Consider the following 22,811-nt stretch of genomic DNA (forward strand, 5'->3'; position numbering starts at 1 on the left):
CTCCAGCCTCCTCCGCAATGAGCTACGTGCATTAAAGGAATGGTCACAGACCGTCTTGCTTGATCTAGGTTGATGGGAGAATCTCAGGCAGCAAACCCTCAGTGGAAAAATAAATAGAAAGCTGGGGGAAGGGAGTGACACAGAAGCAAGTTGAAAAGTCAGATTTTCAAACTACCACTAATGTGTTTTCAATTTGACAATGCTGATATGGAAAATGGAGCGCAGCCTGCCCACCCCTGCTGCAAGCTGGGTTTGCATGGTCTGAACAATGCAGATCTGATAAAGTACTGTAGAGCTGGAAGCGAGTCCCCTCCTGTCCATGCCCTCCTAGCATCCACATTTTGGATAAGAACGTAAAAATTGTTACATCAAGTTAAACAAAGCATTTCTGTTTTCCTTTTGGCTATTCTGGCCAAAGCATGGGGTGAAAAATCTGCAATACACCTGATTGGTGATGGGAAGATGTTCATAGTCACAGTGTCCCTCCTTGCTCTCATATTAGTCTCCTTAGCATCTGAAAAATTACCATTGTGCATTCCTGTTGCTGTCAGCTTATTTGATAGCAGCATGAAGGTTTTGTGCTTGTGCTTGGACCCGCCAGAATCTTGCCATGCTCAGGGAGTATAAATGATTTGAGATCTTTGTCCTTAATAGAATTCCCATTGCCAGATACTAGAACGTGTTAAAATGTCTCCAGGTGTTAAAATACCCTGGAGAGTAGATCTTACATTATTATGAAGATACAAATGACCTCTTAAGATTTAAGGAGAGTGAAACCAAGCAGAATACAAGTATCAACAACATTTGATACGGGTTTCACCACTGGCTTTCAGCTTTATGTAGCTTTGGACTTGTGTACAAGTGCCGGTGACACAGAGGAGGTTGAGGGCTGTGGCTCCTGGGTGCTGTGAGCTCTGTGTCATGGCTGCCAGCACCATGGCTTGCTGCAAAGGCTGGAGCTGCCAGGCCCAGCTGGCTGGAGCAGAGGCATGGCAGGCCTGCCTTGGGCAGCAGCAAGGGCAGGCCAGAGGCCTGAGTGAGAGGAAGACATAAAACCTCTCTGCCTGCCTGGGGCACGTTCTGTATGCAGTGGCAGGCTCCCCTGGCACAGCGTGGTGGCGTGAGCCATCAACAGCTCTGGCTTGCCACGTGCCTGCCAGTTTTAGCCAGGTGCTGGAGCAGGCGTATGCAATTGGGAGCTTCCTCCCACTCCGTACCCTCCTCATCTGCCAATCTGACAGGCTGAGCTTTCATGTCCTGGGCTTTACTGCAGCCAGATGCTAATGACGAAGGAGCAGGATGTGCAGGGCTCACTCCGGCCTGTCTGCTGTCCCCAGACACACATTGGGCTGTGGCCTCCTTTGCACCAGTGTAAACCCAGAGTGGCTTCTTCAGGGCAGCAAACTGACAGGGGGCAGGATGAGGTCAGGCCCTGCTTCTGCTTTGGCATGTAGCAGAAATAACTCTTGTTGGCATCAGAGCAGTCACTGTAACTAACGTGCATGAGGTTCAAGTTAGGCCCTGTAGCTTCAATGAGATTTCTGTGCGATTATAACAAGTATTTGACACACACGGTGCAACGATTCGTGTACGCATGATCTGTCTCCATTCTGTTCCAGGCAGTATTTACCAGCGTAAAAAACAGTTAATGAGCGAAGGTGTCCTGAGCAGCAGCCTGCTCTGCATGTGGGTCAACCCAGGAAGCTCATAGGTGTAGGAGTTTTGCTCCTTTCCACTTGCAAACTCCATTGGCTTTGCCACCCTCTCTCCGTACTGCAGGAGAACATTGACTTCATTGTGGTTTTTTTGCCAAACTCTGCAACAGAGTTTATGCGAAGTTTTCTATGGACGTAGCAGGAGTGCTCAAAAGTTCACCCCATCTAAAGTGCCTCAGGTCTTCTAGGATAATGAGACATTTTCTGAGTGCACCTTTTTATTGTACCAATATTACGTTACAGGAAAAATTGAAGGGGGGAGCTTAACACATAGCACCTGTCACAAGTTCTCTCCTTGAATTAGGCTCTCTTGCTTATAAAAATTTAATTGATTCCTAGCAGTTTATGTGCATGGTGCTCAGTGGGCGTTTTCTGTTCTCTTGCCAGCTACATGGTTACTTAGAAAGCGAGCCGCTCACGCTACAGCTGTTCATTGGGACTGCAGACGACCGCCTGCTGCGACCCCATGCTTTCTACCAAGTTCACCGAATCACGGGGAAGACCGTTTCCACCACCAGCCACGAAACAATACTTTCGAACACCAAAGTCTTGGAAATTCCACTTCTTCCAGAGAACAACATGAGAGCAATGTAAGACCCAGATACTGTATCTGACAGCTTAGCAGTTTCCTCCTGGTCTCCCCACTTATTTTCTTCTGTTTTGTTTTGTGTTTGTTTGTTGTTTTTTTTTTGGTTGGTTGGTTGGTTAGTTCTTTTTTTTTAAGTACACTATTTTCCTTTTCCAGTCTTTTTTTTTTTTTTTTAATTTCTCTCAGTAGTAGTAGGTTTTCATAGCTTTGCCAGGACAAACTGCCCCTCATCAGCTTAACAACAAAATGAACTTCGCAAATATTTATGACAACTGATTGCTTTCATTCTAGAGTTTCAGCCAATGTGCTTATTTGCCATTTAAAATAAGTATCTCAGTTACCAAGCTCTAAATATCTCCTACCTCAGCTCCTGAATTTAGTTTCTAAATATGACACCTCTTACTCCTGTACGTGCTAGCACAAGGAACAGGGCCTATTAAAATTTATCTTTGGATGTCAATGGAATCTCTTAGAGGCCATTTCCAAGTAACCTAACCTTTTTCAAGACAAATAAAACTATTCTTATTTCTTATGTAATAAAAATCAGCATTTGTCAATGGCATTTGTTTAGAAGCAAAACTTTCAAAAAAAGGAGTAAAGGTGAATAAACTTACAGGTTGCTGTTACTAAACTGGTTTAGTCCTGTGCAGGAAAGCAAATATCTCCATCTAAGAACTTCTGAATTAATAGGAGTCTGAGTGTTCATGAAGTGACCCATAGGTCCATTCCACACAGGTAAATTTTATTATAAGGTTGTGTATAAAGTGTCAAATATCCTGCTGCATATGTAACATACCACGAGACCCTCCATATGATTTCATCTCCTCCCCTCTCCACCCCTCATTCAAATGATTGTAACCCTTCTCTGAGTTACCTGCTGTGGGAGGAATTTATATGTGCTTGTGTGCATGTACATCTACTGGTGTGTGCATAAATGTGTGTATATGCAGATTTATATAGAGATGCATGCATGTTTGTGTGTATTTATAGGCAGGTAGAAAGATAGGTAGGTAAACAGACAGAAAGCAAGCCGGAAATCTGGCCCCACCACAACAAAGACCATGGGAAAATCCCAGGGAGCTTTCTAAAACCACGGTTTCACTCCTTGTTATTCATACAGTTTTTTGCATCTTAATGTAGTGAAAAATCGTATCATACACCTGAAGCCATTCTGCACGTAGCAGTTATTAGAGGCTAGTTTGCAGTGTCATGTACAACATGCACTGGAGTTCATCATGTAAATAGAAGAGCTAGAATGTGGTTAACTGCTTTGCCAGCCAGAATTAGGGTGATCACTCAAGAACTGAGGACCTCTGTCACTTCATTGTTTAAAGTCGTGACAAACCAGCAAAATAATTGGCCTCATTTTCTGTCATTGTAAGTTGGCACAGATCCATTGAGGTTATTGAAATTTCACCAATTTGTACCCACAAAAAAATTATTTGGCCTTTTTTTATCCAGAGTGAATAATATTTTTGGCCGCCTGGGAACATTATTACTGTTTCTATCATCTTCTCTGTAGAGTAAAGGTAGTCACACAGTTCTGGAGTCACACAATTCTGGAGCCAAGCTGAATATTTTTATGACACGCATGCCAGATCATAGTAGAGTTCTCTCAAGAACCACAAACAATGCTTTGGCATATATACGCCTTACATGTCAGTAGTCTGAAACCTCATGTAGTGCTAACAATGAATCGAAATTTAGAGCCAAGGACTTTTCTCACAGATACTTTGTGTATTTAGGCCTTGATTCAGCAAAACACTGAAGCTCATCAGAACATTTTAACTTTTGCATATTTAACTACTCCTATTGATTTCAGATTTTAATATCCATGACCTTACAAGTCTAAATTTACGTGCTTTGTCTCTTCTGAACCTTATAGAGTCTGAACTAATATGTGTAGAATTTTGACGTGTGTACAAATATTTCATAATTCTTCTGGCTTCCTCTGCTAATATTGAGAAGCTTTAATACGTTCATTAGTTTCTATGATCGTATCAGCAAGGACCTTTTTGTTACTCTGAGATCCATACTTTAGAAAAAATGCAGGTCAAAACCAGGCTACCATAGTTCTTATTTGCAGTTTACTTTAGAACAGAGCTTCAAAGGTCTGGAGGGGGAGTTAAACTCTTTGAATGCAAAATGAAATTAAACTATGCATGTTCAATGCAATAAAATGCATGCCAGAGACTAGTACCCAGAAGAAATTGCCATGCGGGCTGTGTAGCCGTGGCCAAAGCAGAGGTATTTTTGCAGTGTGTTTTTGAATGTGTGTGTTTATATATCTTTTGTTCTGTGAACTTCCTCTATTGGAATTTGCTTTGACAAAAATTCTGACTCATCCACAAGAAAACCAAAACTAAAAAATAGGAGCAAGAGAGGTCTTAAATAGTAAGAGTTCTTGCTGACAAAAAAAAAAAAAAAAAATTCCTAATGTGGAGAGAGAACCCTGGATTTAGTTTTTTTCATTCAGAGCTTCAGCTCCATGCTCAGCTTGGGAGTCCTTCCAGTTCATTCAAATACAAACATGTTGACAGTAGGACAGACTCAGTGAGAGCTATGCTCATTAATAAGCGTTTTCAGGACTCTGCCTTAGAATAAAAATCATGGGGTATTTTTATCCAAATTAGCTGTAACAGGTAAGTATGCCTGCATTCTAGGTTAGTAACACTTTGTGTACTACTGTCGCATCCCATGGACTTCCTTAATCTCACTATTTCTTCGGTCTTCAGTTAATCTGTAAGCTCCATCCTTACAGGGTGTGTTGGGGAGGGAGGATCTTTTAGATTATTTCATTTGACAATTGAAGTAACAGCCTAAATTTGTGTTCTTAACTGCAGCTAGTATGCATTAATGTTGATAACCTGAACTAAGCTACTTCTGGATGTAAGTACTGGACTTCATGAAGTCTGCTCCCTTTAGCCTGGTCATGGGGTTGTGTCTGTCACATAATTTTAAGAAAGATGTACAGGAGAGAAGGAGAAAACCGCACGCTTGTGTCTTTCTGAGTCTGCTTGAAATGAATTGAATTGCTCTGTGTTTCCTTTTGGATAGCATCGACTGTGCTGGAATATTAAAGCTCAGAAACTCTGACATTGAGCTGCGGAAGGGAGAAACGGACATTGGGCGGAAGAACACACGCGTGCGGCTGGTCTTCCGAGTTCACATCCCGCAGTCCAATGGGAGGACCCTCTCTCTGCAAGTAGCTTCCAACCCCATCGAGTGCTGTAAGTAACAACAGACATCTTTCTCCTGCCAGCTATTGCGCTACCCAACATGCAGCCTTTGTCCACCGACATGCAAAATGTTGGTTTTGCTGTACCTGTCTAATCGGTGGACCTTGCTCTGCTTTTCAAAAACACATATTTTATATTGAAAACAAGATACCTTTGTCTTAGAAAAAACGTGTCGCTTTGTGCATTTATCTTTTTATAGGGAAGAGTGCACTTGAAACAAAAACACAGTGCTGTTCAACTAATGGTAGACCTGGAATTGACAAGACTTGTAGTTTTGGAAAACAGCTATCATGTCCTAGTCACTCTCTCTCTCCCAAACATAAAGCAAAAAAACAGCAAACAAAACCCTAACCCTTTGATGAGGAGCTAGCAATACACTACAGCTGACACATTGGTACAAGCTGCCTGTGGCTTCAGAAAACCTCCAGAAAGCAAGTTTCCGTACGGGGGTCTCTTTGATTGACCAGACTGCTTTTTATCAGATACACTGGTGCATGCTCCAAAGACACCTATATCATTCTTGGTCCGTAAGCCTCCTCAGCCTGCCACATGTGCACACACAAAACAAAATCAATTAGCTTCGTGTAGTTTTAACACTCCTGCATAAGTGGTGAAAACTGAATTTCAATCTATCTGCCATTGCTGTTTTGGTCACCTGGATGGACAGACAAAGGTTTTTAATTTTTTTTTTATTCAGATTAGGAGACAAAAGGCCAGATGCTTATTCATTGGTATAGCCCTCTCTGGCTACATCCTTTTGTCCCACTAAACCAGCATGCAATTTGTAGCAGTCCTCCCACTCCATACACATCCCGAGGGGTATGAACTGCAGTGCACGCCAGCCCCTGGCTGCTCCTCACTTCCCCTTGAGGGAAGGCCGTCCTCCCTCAGGCTACTATCCTTGACGCACCTCCAGTTGCTTTCTGCCCTATGGGGCGTTGATTTTGATGAAGTGGATCTTTCTGATGCAGCCGGGGCAGAGAACAACTTCGTGTCCAGGAGGTATGTGGGAGGTGAACTCTGGGGACTGGGAGTGCAGGGGATGGGGAAGAAAGCTCAACCATCCCTCAGCCCAGCAGATGCTGGGGGGCTATACCCATGCTTGTCCCTGCATCGCTGCCAGGCTGGACTCCCATATGATGTGTCTGGATAGTCTTGGAGCATGTCAAGATTTGGTCTCTTGGAAGCATGGTGCTTTTTCATGGATTGTTAATAGAGAAGCTACAGGAAAGAGCATCTCTGCATTCCTCTAGCAAAGGCAGTGACTTTCAGATCAGTGACAGTACTCCATCCTTTTGTGTGTGGTAGCACTGCTGCCACTCCAGTAGTCCAATTCTGCATGAAAGTCAAATGTAGGAAAGGATAGTGCTGTTATATCAACAGTTACAGCTTCCCTCCTTCACAGTCATTCATTTAAACAAACAAATGAGTGTTGTTGGTGGGAAGGGATCTTATATCTTATCATACATTAAAATATAATAATGTTATTCTGAAGAATACTAAAGCCTCCATACCTGTAACAGGTAGACTGGCATAAAGCTCTGTCTTCTGACCAGGATATGTATGAGATGAATAATTTTCCCTTTGTTTCATTTTCAAGCTAAACTCTTATTCAAGGGCAAGTTCTGGGTTAACAAGCAAAGCCAAAAAAAAAAAAAAAAAAAGGAGTCATGGTTTCATCCTGCTCCTGTTGAAGCTCATGAGATTTTTTCAACTACTATATAGCAGGATAAGGCTGCAGTTTGAATACACCGTGAACTACCCATCCAAATATGCCAAGCTCAGGAGGCTGATAAATATAAAGATGATTGGATTTGTATCAGTGACTTGAAGTTTTGAGGGCTGTGTAATGAGCAAAAGTATGGTACATGCCTCCTCAAAGGAGCAGAAAAAAAGGAGAAAGAAAAAAAAAAGTGCTAGTGTTATTTCCAGTGCAGAATGTGGAATAAGCTGGTGCCAAAATTTTCATGCATCTCTTAGTGCATGTGACACCGGGAGGAACCATGTAAGCTGGATAAAATGTCACGTCATCCCTTGAAGTACAGCCATGTTCACTCCATATTGCAGTTGGGGGTAAAATAGGCTATCTAAGCTGTGAACTTTTGCTGTACTGTGAGGCCCATGGTTTCCAGTGAAAGACAATTTGAAGAATTGAAAACACAGTTGTAGTGACTGAAATGCGTTTTGGACATGGATGGTCTTGTTCTCATGCCTTGTAAGCACATGGCGTATATGTGATAGACAAAGCATTATTTTATGTCTCAGAGACAGAATTTTAAATTTTATATATTTATTTTAAAATTTATTTTAAGTAAATAGTGTTTATTTAAAACTAAATTTTAAACAAATATTTAAAAAATTAAATTAATTAAAAATAAAAATAAATAAACAAAAACAGAAAATATGCTTTTTGGTACAGTACAGATCAAGGTAAGTTTTAAACAGCTTGTTGGGTTTTTTTGGTTGTTTGTGTTTTTTTTTGTCAGCCTTTTGAATTGTACTTCTATATTTGACAGCTTATGACCAAGGTGCTTAAAAACCAAACGTGTTTCCTGCAAACCTTCCGACCTTTTCTGTATCAAACTCAGTTTATCTTACTAGGGTAAGGATTGTAAGCATTAAGGCTCTCACTGATGCAGTATTTAATTTTTTGTGTATGTGTTTGTGGTTGCCTTTTTTTTTTTTTTCTTATAACTCTCCAGCTCAAAGATCTGCCCAAGAACTGCCTCTGGTGGAGAAGCAAAGCACCGACAGCTTTCCTGTTATTGGAGGGAAAAAAATGATCCTGACCGGCCATAACTTTCTGCAAGACTCCAAAGTCATCTTTGTGGAGAAAGCACCAGGTATGCCTTTTCAAACTAGATTCCCGTCTCCCTTTTTTTCCCCCCGTTTTAAAATCTCGGCCAAATGGGGACAGCGTCATCGCTGTGGCCACATTTTCTTCTGAATGTTTCTCCCCCCCCCTGCAGCAGGTGCAGTGGCAGGCAGACAGTCGTGAGCCGTCAGGACCCCGGTGGGACCCCCAGCAGGGTGGTGGCAGCCTTGGGCAGCCGGGTCCCCCTCGGGTCCTCCCCGGGCTGTCACGCAGGTTCGGGCCGGAGGTGTGTGTGTCACACGCCGTCACTCGTGTGTGCACCCCTGCAGCGGGGTGCAGGCTGCGAGCCTGAGTCAGGCTCTGAAATGAGATAGTTAAGGGCAGTTTTGAGTCTTGTTTTGGAAAGGGTTTCCGTGGCGCTGGCTCACGCCGTGGATTCCTCAGCTGCTGGCTGAAAACCCCCCCTGAACTTTAAAGCGTCTTGGGCGCTCCTCCGGCCGTGACAGCGCGCCCTGTCGGGCCTCCCTGCGAGCAGAGACCCCCTCCCAGGGTGCCCACTCAGCTCCCAGGGAACGAGTGGAGTTTCCCGGCGGGGTCCTGACTTGGTATCATGTCTCCCTCAAGAAAAGGAATGTGAGACTGCACAAAGGCAGCATGCAGATAGAGGAAACATACACATACATGCAACATTTTTAAAAAATTGTGAGAAATGCCGGTGGTATGTAAATGAAGTGTGTAGTTGCATTCTGGGTGTGCTGATGAGGAAGGAAATGATCAAAGGCTTTGCCCATCGCTCTGAAAAACCCAGGCGTGAACTGCTTGGGTGCATGGGGTCGTATGATGGACCCATGCAGGAGTGTCTCCTCTACACAAAAGCATTGTCGGAGATCTCCTTGGATGCTTCCCCCTGACCCTGGACATGAAGTGGTTGGAAACACTGCAGGAGCCAGTCAGTGGAGAGTAAACACTATCATTAAGTCACTAGTACCGATCTGATCTGAAGCTGTGCCTGCCTAATTTTAGTGGTATCACAGCAGATTTGGTGCAGTTGCAGGGTGGTGCCTGCTGCATGGAAGTACACTGACAGAGGCTGAGCCTTCATAGTTGAAAGCATCTTCAGGAACTGCCCAGCCTACATTAGTCTCCCAGCTGCCCAGCTACTGATTCATAAGGCAATTGTGTCACGAGGAATGGCTCAAAAAGGAATTTTGCTGGTGAATCCCAACTGAGCAATTTCTAGGGCCTCTGTGATGAGTTGTCTGCTACATTGCCTAACACAGCTTGATGCATTTGCAACAAACAAGCATGGTGCATCATTGTCTGAGTGAGAGACATCTCCAGCTCAATTTTGGGGCAGAGTTACCCTAATGAGAAATGAAAAAGCATTACCAACCTTCACTTCTGAAAATGCAAGAGTGTTTCTTTCCCCTTCAGCTATTCCATGTCTATGAAAATAGGCCTAGAGAAGGAACAGGAGCATAGTTCCTCTTTCTTTTAGAAAGCTGGTTATGAACTTCTATGATTAGCTGGAGACGTTCATTAGTTTTGCCTCTGTTGCTGCTTTTGTTTTTGAATTCGAAATGTTAATCACGTTCCTAGTGGGTAACAGCCAAATACAGCTATTACAAAGTAAAGGATCACAGGAATAATTGCACTCATAAGGAGAAAATATCCTTTATAGAAAATGTAAGCACTATACTACAAGATCTCATGTCTTCAGTCCTTATTTAGGCAGAGTCCCCAAGCTAGGAGGCAAGTCTCTGTGAGCTCGTCTAATTCATGCTAGTCTGCATACTTAATTGGTTAATGCAGAGAGCTTGAGAACACTTTTTGTTTGGCTTTTGGTGCCTTTTTTTTTTTTTTTCCTTCTGTCTGAATAATTTCTTTAAGTCTGCTGAGCGCATTGTGGTATGCTGAATGTTTTTCCAAGCATGAGTCCCAAGTTCTCAGTCTTCAGGGCTAGCCCTCAGCTGTTGTAATCTCTGGAGGAATGGCATTATCCTGGCCTCCCTGAGTGGGGAGTCTGTCTTAACAGTGACTCATACAAGAGGGAATCCCTGAAGAATGATCAAATTAATCCTTGAGCTGGGGAGGCAGGACATAGTACTTTCAGTTTAACCCCTTACTGGTTTCTTCTCAGAAAAGAAGTGAAACAGTAAAATATACTTTCCATCAGTGCAACACTGTGTCACACAGAGCAGAAACTAGTTAGCTGCAAGGTGAAGGTGTTCTGAAAGGACAGTGAAAGGCGAGCTGTGAGGAACTCCTCTGAAAGGAGAACCCCTCATAATGTAGTACAGTGCTGAGGCAGAGGACACACATCTGGGCAAGTAATGAGTCTTTTCAGAAGTAGACTAAAATTTGCTCAAGCTTCTTGCAGTACCATAAAGGAATTCTCATGTGTTGAAATGAGTCCTTATTTTACAGGATGATTTTGGTCAATGTTTTACTGCTTGCACATCAGACCGTATTTTCCAGTGGTGAACGATGGTATAAAACAACCCTCCAAGAAACCTAGTGATAGTGAAGATGTAAATGCTGAATGTACTTTTAAGAGATTTGCACTTTTAAATACAGAATCCCCTTAGACTGAGGAGAATCCCACAATGACCTTGTCTCTTACAAATTACACTAATGATTTTTCTTATCTTCTTTCAGTTTCTGTCTCTCTTTGCTTTTCTCTTCCTAATTTTCAAGTGTCTTGTGAGTCTGTGTGTCACAGTTGTTGGGTGCTAGATGTAGGACATCCAATAGAAATCTGTTTGTCATCAGAAGCATTAGCACTTTCTGAAATACAAAAATACACATCTGCAGCATACTAATAACAAAGACCCTTGATGTCTGTATGCTGGTATTTGCTCTGAGGCAAGGTGTGCATTTTGGTTAAAAAAATGAATGAAACGAATTTGATGTTTGTCAGCTATGGGAGGAGGTGTTTGGGTAGGAGCAGCAAAGTGTTTTCTGCCCAACACACTCACCTGAAAAAGCACAGATCATGATCTGGGATTATTATAAATTACACTGTTTTATTTACCTATCTTTTCAAAGCTTTTTATGTAATTTCTAGGTTCTAGATGTATCAGGCAACATAAATCTTAAGGGAAGATAAAAAAAAAATGCAAAGATGTTTGAAGACTATGTTTTAAGGACTATGGATCTGGCAGTTACCTTTTGTTGTTGTTGTAACAACTTCTTACATATATTATCTATCTGTTTTCAAATGTATTTTTGAAAAGTAACTTTAGTTATTGAACATAAAGCAGAAGAAAAATACTGATAGAAGTAACCAGACTGCTAGCTCCTAGTGTATCAGATTATGATTAGTGATCTATAAAACTAAGTGCAGTGGAAAAATCACAGTTTCTCTTTATTTCAGTTCACAAAAAAATGCTTCTTGTAATTGACAAATGTAATTTGATTAATGAGACATAAAGCAAGTATCCCAAGCACCAAAGCATAGTGAAATTACGGGTATATCTTCCGGGCACATACCCATGTCCTTCCTTCTAGGACATTGTAGTGTTGCCCAAGGTACTTTGGGATTTAGATCTTAGTCTCACACGAAGATCTGAAGGGGTTAACTTACCCAGTTAGCGCAAAAGTCGCTCGTTGTTCCTGTAGCTAGAATGATTTTAGCACTAGAGCTAGCTCAAGTATTTCTGGACTTCGTTGATTTGGCCAAGTCAAGACATACCTAAGAGATCAAGTTAAAATGACTGCAATCTTCATTATTAGCAAATTGTGATCTATGGAAAGAAATGATTATTTGGTATACTATTGTTAGCTATCATTCAATTGAGCTTCCATTTGTTAAGTTAGAGCACCACACCCACTTGGGTTTTGTAATTAGTGACCAGAGCTCAGTGCAAGAGTTTTAAAGAGCAAAAAGGTAGAAATGTAACACCCAACTTCACTACAGGTTTAATTTCTCTAATAACATTGGCTTTGAAATTCTGTTTCTGTGTTGTTAATGTTGATGGCCATTTTGTCCTGGTCAAAGCGGATGCATTTGAAAGTCCTCATGACAAATGTCACTCCTTGAAGATGTATCACTCATTTTGATGGGTGTTAATAGATTTCACTATTTTTTAATGTTGTATCCCTGAGTAACTCCTGGCTTATGGACTTCAGTGGCTTTGAACGTGTTGCTAATTACTCACCCTTCAAATCAACAGTGATCCTAGCACCTCTAACCTAATTGCATAATATCCCAGCTATTGCACCCAAAGCATTTGAAACTCAATGTCATGAAAGACAGAGAAGTAAACAGCACCTAAACAACATTTCCACCAGTAATTTTCTCATGTTTATGGGTATTTTCAAAAAGCTAAACAGTTTTTCAGATTTAGTTATTGCTTCAAATTGTTCATTCTGCTGTCATTTTTATTTTTGTTAAATGGATTTTTCTATCAAAGCTATTAATCTTCCCTGCTGGAACAGGTTTTGCTCTTAGAACATAAAGATGCTGATGTAGCATAGTAATAATTATGCTGGAGTAGATGAGAGATAGCTGGGTGAAATCACCAAATTTTTGGTATATATGCCAAAGGAAATCATTCTTCTCTGTAAGTATTTCAGATAGGAAAACTTGAAGTTTCCCCCGTTAGAAGTGGTCAAGTTTGGTCAGCCAAATATTTGCACAAAGTAAATGTAATATGGAAAAGAAAAAAGCCAGATGAATTTAAGTGTCAACTCAAGCATTTCACAGGTTTTTTGTTCCTCCGAAATTTCACTGTCTCTGTCAAAGATGGTGATCAATCAGTTGCAGCTTTAAGGTACAAATGTCGGTTTGGAGTCTTGGAGCACAGCTGAGAAATTCAATTCTAGTTCCTGTATGTTGTGGGAGCAAAAGTTACTCTGTTGCATGGTAGATCCTCAAGTGCAGTATTTTAAGTTCCAGAGAACTTACAAAAAGTTCTGGAAAATAGTATGTTCCGAAACACTTGAGTGGCATGTGGATGGAACGGATGTGTTGGGGAAGCATGTGGGCTTTTTGGTTTGACTCAGCTGTACTTTGGAACTCAGGGCTTAGAGTCTGTTTTGACGTGATGTGATGTGATGGGGAGACGGGTGACCTGAGTCTTGGCAGAACTCCATTTGGTAAAAGATCTTACATTCTCAGAGATCTTTCCATTGCTCTTTCCATTGCCAGTAGCAGTCACAGTTTGGGGGGCAACTGGCCAAAAGGGGTCAAGTTTCACACTGGTAATCATACTGTAGCTCACATAATAAATAAGCAAGTGGCAAAACTCCCTTTCCCCTTTAGTCAGATGGACAGATACTACATAATTTTGTCTTTATCTGTCTGTTTTTCCAAGTTCGGGACACATGTTCCAGTTGGCAGTGAGCAGTTATGCACTGACTCATGTGCAGCGAGGTTAAAAATTCTGGAAACTAGATAAACTAGAAACTTCAAAGGCATACGAGTTGGGAGCACGGAGTTCATGTGAAGGTCATTTGAACCTATTTCCTAGAGATGTATTGATAGCTGAAAGGGTTTCTGGCCATTGCCCAGAAATAGATAGCCTTGGGTGAATAGTATCATCAAATGGCAGAGTCACTTGATGGTAGAACCCTTTCACGCGCACGCAGAAGCAATGATGTAGCTTGTAGGAAATGTTAGCACGTTTCAGTTTTTCCTGGCTGTTTAGTCTAAGGAATGGCGACGACAGAGCGGGACTGCAGCCATACGCATGAGATGGTATCAGCGGCAGCAAACCTCATCCTGGGTGTTGTTCTCATAGTTAGGGACAAGATCAGTCAATCACAGATACTTACCGTGGACAACAGAGAAATAAGGAATAAGCATAAGGTCTCTAGGTAAAAGTAATTTGTCTGAGTAATCCTGTGAATTTTCAATTATTACAGAACCTACAGCTGCTTGAAATTTATTCTTTCATGTGTTTGCCAAATTAAGTAGCTTCAAACAGCTGCATCTGTGCAATCAAAGCTGTCTCTGAACATTTATAACTACCACAAGATTTCAGATAGTTGTTACAGTTCCAGTAGGACCCTCTGTCCAAACACACAGGAATTCACAACCCTTACCCAGAAAGCTCAGAGTCTGCCTAAAGATAATAGAGGAAAGGAGTGTGGCTGGGGTGTTAACCTTGGCTGGCTGCCAGGCACCCACCGTGCTGCTCTTTCACTCCTCCTACTCCTCAAAAGGACAGGGGGAGAAAATAAGATGAAAAAGTTTGTGGGTCAGGATAAAGACAGGGAGTTCACGAACCAGTTACTGGCAAAATAGATTCACTTTGGTGAGAATTAATTTCATTTAATTTATTGCCAATTAAAAGTAGAATAGGATAGTAAGAAACAAAGACAGAACTGAAAAACACCTTCCCCCATCTTCCCCTCCTGAGCAGCACAGGGGGATGGGGAATGGGAGTTGCTGTCAGGCCATAACACTTCATCTCTGCTGCTCCTTCCTCCTCACACTTTTCCTTTGCTTCAGCATGGATTCACTCCCACAGGATACAGTCCTTCACAAACTGCCACAACATGGGTACTTCCCATGTACTGCAGTTCTTCAAGATCTGTTCCAGCATGGGTCCTTTCTACAGGGTACAGTCTTTAAAGAAAAGACTACTCCAGCACAGGCACCATCAGTGTTGCTGACTGGCTCAGCTTTGACCAGCAATGGGTCTGTTGCAGAGCCAGCTTGAACTGGCTGTGTCCACGTGGGACAGACCCTGGCCATTTCCCACAGAGGCCACCACTGCATTGCTCCACTGCCAACACCTTGCCTTATAACCCCAATACAAGGTGATATCTACAAAATGCCTAGTTTTTGTAGAGATTGTCTACAACTTTTGCTAAAGCACAATCTATTCTTTCCTGTTCCTTTCCTGACTGCTTGTCAAAAGTTGTTTCAAGTCTTGCGTGGGCATCACAGAAAGAACAGGGAAGAGAAGTGAAGGAAGAGTAGCATGTCCCTTTTTGGTCTGCTGAAGGAGCAAGATTACACCTTCAAGAGCAGTGTGGAAGAAAGTACAATGACATTTAAGAGAGGAATAGAGATAAGACATTTCCAAGATGTGCCTTGTTGCAAGGAAGCTGATGTCAAGGCAGTTAATCAGGGATTATTATGTATATTAAACCTTAGAATCATAGAATGGTTTGGGTTGGAAGGGACCTTAAAGATCATCTAGTTCCAACTCTTCTTCTATGGGCAGGGACACCTTCCACTAGATCACACTGCCCAAAGCCCCATCCATCATGGCCTTGAACATCTCCAGGGATGGGGCATCCACAGCTTCTCTGGGCAATCTGTGCCAGTGCCTCACCACCCTCTGAGTAAAAAATGTCTTCCTTATATCTAATCTAAACCTACCCTCTTTTAGTTTAAAGCCATTACCCCTTGTCCTATCACTACACTCCCTGACAAAGAGTCCCTCCCTATCTCTCCTTTAAGTACTGGAAGGTTGCTATAAGGTCTCCCCAGAGCCTTCTCTTCTCCAGGCTGAACAACCCCAGCTCTCATACATTCATCACACAATCTTCACAAACTTCACTTACATTAACAAAAATTTGCCCACGCCAAAATCAGCATAACATCATCACAACACTGACAACAGTGGACAATTTACACACATTCCACCCCTCATCCCTTCACCACATTACAGCAACACAAATTCTCCACAATTATTACACTCTCTGACCTCTAAGATTGAGCCTGACCTTTTTGGACAAGAGGAACCAAAGAAGGGGGACAATGAGATGGAAAAATCAAAATGCCGTTCAAAAGTTTACTGTTTGGACTCCGCTAAAAAGTCACAATGAGTTGCCATAATGAGGTGTCTCTGGAAGATGAGTAGTTGTAGCCACATAGATAAAGTGTAGAGTTTGTGTCTTAAAAATAATCAAGAGGGAAGAATTGAAAATGTTTGGATTGAACTTGTATCTAAGATGAGCGAGTAGTAGTGGAAGGTGACTTCAAGTGTTACATGCCTGAGAGCCATGGTGCAAGTGGTGGTGTTGGCATCAAACACAGAAGTGGAAGAAAATTGTTGAAAGGAAAATTTGGAATTTGGTTTAAACTGGCTTGGAGGTTTTGTTATTCCAACAGTCTCTGAGAAAATACAAGACAGAAGATTGAAGGTTTTTGGAGCAAAATTATTTTACTTTGTTTCAGCTGCTAGGACCCAAGTCAGCCTACTAGAGGTTCCCAGAGGAAAGTAAAGTTGTGAAAACAAGAAGATCACAGAAATGTAGCTGAAGACAGAATTAAGTATTGTCATGACTGCTGATGGGTGGCTATGCTGGTTTGCTCAGTTCACCCTGCCTGCTCTAGAGAGATTTTTCAGGGATATCAAGATGCAGTTTTACTGGTAAGTTGAGTGTCTTGGACCTGAAATTACTGAGAATTGTTAAATAAAATTCTCAGTCCAGGGGTAATTTGAATAGGGGGAGGTGCCAAAGAGCACAAATTGCATAACCAGTTCCATTCTGCTGGAACTGGCAGGTCCTTCCAGATGGTTTGGGTTCAAAATGAGCCCTGATCAGTTAGTTTTCAGCACAGCGCCTTCTTTAAGTACCTGGACTAAAATTACAGTTGATTTCAAAGCACTTGAACTCAGAATAATTAGATCTGTTAGACACACTGTGTTAAAAGCAGCAAAAAGCTTGCAATTTAGACAATGTGAGTCCCTCAGCTTTTGACTTGCCCAGCTGAGCAACCAGAGTAGAAGTTCACGTCTGGCACAGATGCCAATGTACTATAAGATACAGTTTGTGCTGCGTTTTTATCACCTGGTTGCTGCATGACATTTTTGTTGTTAAGGTAGAAAAGAGACAAAAAGTAACTTGAAAGTATTGTATGCATGACAGACGTAAGTACGTATACATAATATTCATACATAATTTCAAGATTGCAAAAATGTATAACTGAAGGAATATGCACAAAATCCATATGCTGCAAAGGTGCTTATGAGACACAAAGAAATGCAGCAGCTTTGATGTGGAAATGCAATTAAGCCAGTTACTCATGAACCCTGCTTCACATGGACTGATGCGTGCCAGGGTCAGGGAACAAAACTTCGTCGGGAAGTGTCTGTAGAGGGACAGTTGGCTGAGAGGAGAGCAGAGGTTATCTGGGATCTTCCTGGCAAGGAACAGGGAAATAAAGTAGGTGGAAAACAGAGTGGTCCTGTAGTCTTGTAGTCTTGTAGCAAAAGAAGTGCAAGAGCAAAGGAGAGATGAGGGGTGGCTGGAGAGGCAGCTGAGGCTGAGATGGCGGGCAGCAGGCAGCTGATGGCACCAGCAGGGGTGGTGTAAGGAGGTGGAGCTGCTCAGCAGCTGGCCCTAGACAAACACACAACCTAAGGCCTTTTCCTCCTTGCAGAGACCTAAAAGGCAGTAGATCTCAGGGTACTGGAGTGCCATAGAGGCGGTCAAGAGGAAGGTCCTGGCTGCTTGCATTGCAGGTCTTTATTCTCTGCAGCATCCACATGTCTGTCTGTATTCTTGCTCTCTTTCTGTCCCATCTTTACCACACATCCCACAGTAGGTTGCTTGGTTGCTGTCAGTTCATCCTTATAACTTGTCCTTTGTAATGTCTTTTGAAACATACACTGGTGTGTAAACACAGGGATTGACTCCACCCGCAGAATATTGGGCTTGCTGGTGTTCAGCTGGGAAAGTGTTCTTCACAGCAAAACACCTCCACTACGTACAGACCAGCCTAGAAAAGTGACACGGCTCCTGATGTTATACTCAGGTCTAGAAGGCTGTTGCCTCTAAAGGGAAATCTGGCACTAATAGGCTGGTGCGTGTGTGTTTCAGCTGGCAGGTGAGACAGCATCAGTGGGTTGTGCCCAGGACTGGGGCGGGGGAGTGCTCTCCTCCAAGCAAGCAAAGCTGCCTCTTTGCCTCTAATTCTCAGCCCAAGCACAGACCTGGCATGTGCATGGAAGCTGATAGCATCTCTGCACAAAGCCGAATGACTCTATGCCTGAATGACAAGGCTTTTAATTGATATTCACCTTCTTCTCTTGCTGGAAGCCCATCCTTTCCTTCTGGACACATACACAGATCAGTCGTCTCAGTGCCAGAATGTACTTCCCAGGGAAAAAGGGGTTAGTGTGCAAATTAAAAGCTTTTGAATCCTTAAGTCCTAAAGGAGCTGAATATGCATTAACATAATTGAATAGGAAGGTAGACAAACTTTGCAGAACACCTCAAAATTACGCTCTATAAACATTCTGCATAGCACCTGTGCCCTACCTGTTGTGGACATGTTAAAGAAATCTTGGATGTAATATAGGCACTATTGTTCAGGGATACCTCACAACACATTAATCAAGTAGTGGGTTCTTTTGGAGGGTTAGAGTTAATGTCACTGGCCAACTTGTAATGTATGAATGTAAATACAGATTTACAGCCCAGCCAGTGCAGTCTGTTGAGCCCCAGGCTGGAAGAATATAAAATACACACTATGTATAGGCAGTGAAATCCTAGATAATGTCTATTATTTTTGTATCTCAAGTGAACAAAGGGCTACTACAGAATATAGACTGTTTTAACCTGTTGTAGTGAAGTAAGATCACTTAAATATATCTGAACTCTCCTGTTATGTCTGTTTCATTGAGGCAGGATATAAGTGGTTGCCAGATGCACAAGTTACACTTTCACAAGTTTCCAGGCTTAGAGTTTTGTTGTTGTTGTTCTATATATGGTTTTCCCTTTCTGTCATCCATCAGACTGTAATGAAAGTTGCACTGTTGGTTTGACTCTTGTAAGCCTATAGACCTCTGGCATTACACTTACAGTCCTCTGGAGTGCACAAGATAAACCCAGTTCTGCACACCCTTGTGAATCTTTCCTGATGGACAAGGAGAAGTAGAGACAGGAGAAAAATTCTTAGGAAAGTCTTTACAGCTCTTTGACTGGGTTGCTCTTCTGTGAAGAAAATACACATGTTGTGGTCTGCTAGGCTTTGTGTGTGAATAGCTGATGCTGCTAGATTTACACAACTACTTTTTTAGTGCTGCTTCTGTGTTAAAACAGGCCTCTACAGTGCCTTTTTATGTGGAAATCTTTTAGCTGGGTGTGGTGGGGAAGCCGTTCAGTGACTCATACTGCAGGGAATTCCCTAATGAATTAGAGTATTTTTACTTCTGGACTTGTGCGCAGTTTCCTTTAACACTGGAGTGAGTGGTTGATAAGGACAGACTTTAAAGACCCATTCACTGTTAAACGGCTCCGTCTTAAAATTGGGTGTTTATATTTTGCAGAGCTGAAAATCCACCCCAAGCAACACGGTATTTTCATTCACGGTATTTGTGGTATTTTCATCATTAGTAAACCCAGATGCTCTGGGTCTGAAAAAAAAGCTGAAGCGGACCATGATGAAGTGCACCCAAAACAGAGAATGCTATAAATATCAGCACAGAGCAGTGATCGGTCTTTAAATGTCAGACTTCCTGACAAAACCCATCGTCTTTGGCTGATGACAGTGTTGATGGACACTTACCGATGAAACACAGCACCATGCTGAGCCCAGGTCAGGTGGGCACAGTTAGAGAGCTCTTGTCCAACAGGGAATTTCTCATGCCCGTGACACTGCTGTGCTCCTTATGCTGCTTCTGTGGAAGAGGAGGGATTCAGAGCTCCTTGAAGCCCATGGCAGGAGTCCCTGTTGAAGTCTTGGCTTTGTCAAGTCAAGTGCTTTTGGCATCACAGGAGTGGGGCTCTCAGCTGGTGACTATAGGGCTTTTTCCCTGCGGTTCTGTGTGCAGCTGTTTTGTTTTTCATTACCTTTTGTGAAAAAAAAAAAAAAAGAAAAGAAAAAAAATGAAACAAAACACAACACAACAATATAATACTTTGACACAAATTTTTAGCTATATAAAGGGATGTCTTTCTGTTCAAAACATTGCAGTATAAATCTTAAAACACCAAAACAAAGCCAGACATTTGGTTTGGAGAAGGCCCTTCTTATTACTTGGTAAAAGTAAATAGCAAAATGAAAAGGAATGAAATAAGACCTTTGGAAAAGCCTTTTTCTTCCTTCTCTCTTTTCCTCCCTGCCTCCTCCTCTCCTTCCTTTTCTGCCTTCTTCTACCCCCCTTCCTCATATAACAACTGCCCATTTGGGTACGGTAATTCCAGAGAGTAAACTTTAACGGGAATGCCTGAAATGTGTCTGCTTCAGCTTTGTGTTATGTCTGTAATTTGAATTATTTGCATTTTGGAAAGGTATAAATTGCTCTGGTGTACTTTGGTTGGCTGGAGGCCAGGAGGGAGTTGCCTTGGGCTCTGAACCAGGCTGCTGCAGATGTGGCAGGCATACAATGGAAACTTTTGTGGTTGAGCAGTCCTCGCTCCTCGAGCACACTCTGACAGGAGATGGTATCCCGCTTGCTTCTGAGGGTCCCCAGCATATGTGGCACTGGGGGCAAAACAGTTTTCTCTGGTGTAGGCAGATTTTCATGAGGCTTTGAGCCCCCACAAACTATTCCAGAGCTATTATTCCTTTCTCCTTTTTTAAAAATTTCAGCTGAACTGTATAAACCTGCAAAACATGTTTACTGTAAGAGGTTGACGTAGTGGTCTAAGGTTTCCCTCCTGGAGCTGGTCCCAGTCCGTGGGCGTTGAGATTTCCCTCTTGGTTCGCTAGACGTAATATGAGGAATTGTCTTTTTTTTTTTTTGTCTCTGCTTCATAACAACTTTTCCTCCTTGTGTTTTTGTTAAATGAAATGTCACTAGCTGTTAATGAGTTGTCTATTCCCTACTTCTTTCCTCTCTTCCCTTTCCCCTCAGTTGCTGAGCAGCAATGGTCTGGACAGTCTCAAGAGAATTTCTTGGAGTAAAGTCCGTATTGTTCTGATTAGCTTCCAGAGACAAACTATGGCTCTGGATATTTATTTTCCTAATACTTTAGATTACAACATTTAAAATATTTCTGAACAAACTCTCTTTGTCATCATAAAAATTTCAAAAGTGCATAAAGGCAGTGCTACGTGAAGCAATTGAAGTATTAGCCATAGATTGAGTCATTTTGAATTTTACTGAGGTATTGACAAGAAATACAAAACAGAAACCTGAATCAGATCATTCACCTCACAAAGCAGAAATTAAACACAGAAAAAAAAATGAATTTCTAGTAATCCATTTACCAAGGCAGATTGAACACATGTTAACTACTAGTCTGGATGTCTTTAGATTTTAGAGAGGAAAAAAAAAACACAAAAAAACACCAAAAACCTTTACAAAGCAGAAGTTTCTACACTTTGCAAAATGTGTGATAGTGTCAGTGTTGTGTCACCTTTACAGCTGATTGAATTAACTGGGGTGGAAGAGAGGAGGAGGTAGCTACAAGGGCTCTGTAGGAAAGGGATGGAAAACAGCGGTGGCTACTTCCAGACAACAGATATGACCTGACTTGCAGATTATTGTCAGCTTTTTTTTTTTTTTTTTTTTTACTGACAGCTTAGGGGGAAGCATCTGTTAGATAAATTGTGAAACAATCACTCATCCTCCAGAGAAGTCTGTTTCAGTGCTGGCGCTCTTAAAAGGCATTGCTTAGGAGATTTGAGCGTGAACTGGCTGATCCACCCGAATGTGGCAGTACCGATTAAAGGGATTCTTTTTCCAGTGTCACAATTTAAAATGTAGGAAGAAACTAAGGGTAGATCTGCTAATTGTTTCCTACATAAAGACCTGCCAAATCCGCTGTGCTATTTGTGTTGCAGCTTTCACATTGCACTTTTTTCCATACGTTAAAAAGAAATGGTTTTGAACATTTAAGCAATTGCCAGTGCTAGTTCCTGAACAACATTCCTTTCACAGTAGGACAGCTGTACACAAAAATATTATTTACTGCCATTTGTAATAAATCAGACAGTTCTAAATGCGTCACCTCCATCCTGTCCATGAAAGTGAAGAGAGAAGAAAAAGTGCATTCACTTTTTTACCTTGCTGAGAGCTGTTTTTCTAAGGCAGGCCCAAGTCTATGTGATGAAGTTCAAAGTAACTAATATTTGCATTTGTATGTCCCGATGCTGCATTAAATATACAAAAGAGGTGACATGAAGTCGAATTTCCCCATTCATTCCAGTGACATCTGACAGTGGTGGGACTCCTTAAGCTGCAAGTGTCCCTGCTGCTGGACTCAGACAGCAATCTGCTTGTGGCCTTTCATATATGTTTGTGTTTTTCTAGGCCTGCAGGATGGAAACCCTACTTTTTGTATTTTTTTCCTAATTTCTCTGCAGTTGTATTTCGAAGCCACAAGGAAGTTAAAAAAACAGCTCTTATTGACCAGTTACTTTTGTGTCAGTGAGACACAGAAAAAGTGACAAGACAAAAACAATTTCTTCCAAAAGACAAGTCCCCAGAAACCAAACCAAAACAACAACAACAACAACAAAAATTGATAGTTGTGGCTTAAATCCCTTTTTATCTGAAAATAGAAATACAGTGAATTGGGAGGACCCAACACACTAC

The 22,811-nt window shown here is 41.9% G+C and overlaps 1 protein-coding gene across 10 annotated transcripts in view; it reads left to right on the forward strand.

Annotated features, from left to right (window-relative positions):
- NFATC1 (nuclear factor of activated T cells 1) overlaps positions 1–22,811 on the forward strand; it is a 120,372-nt gene that overhangs the window by 44,913 nt on the left and 52,648 nt on the right. For all 10 annotated transcript variants that reach the window (XM_083824969.1, XM_083824972.1, XM_083824978.1 and 7 more), the window contains exons 4-6: positions 2,103–2,305; positions 5,362–5,534; positions 8,246–8,386. In XM_083824969.1, coding sequence (XP_083681095.1) covers positions 2,103–2,305; positions 5,362–5,534; positions 8,246–8,386 — 517 coding nt within the window. The remainder of the gene's footprint in view (positions 1–2,102; positions 2,306–5,361; positions 5,535–8,245; positions 8,387–22,811) is intronic.

The sequence above is a fragment of the Anser anser genome, assembly GCF_964211835.1.
Source record: "Anser anser genome assembly, chromosome: 2".
Classification (NCBI taxonomy): Eukaryota; Metazoa; Chordata; class Aves; order Anseriformes; family Anatidae; genus Anser; species Anser anser.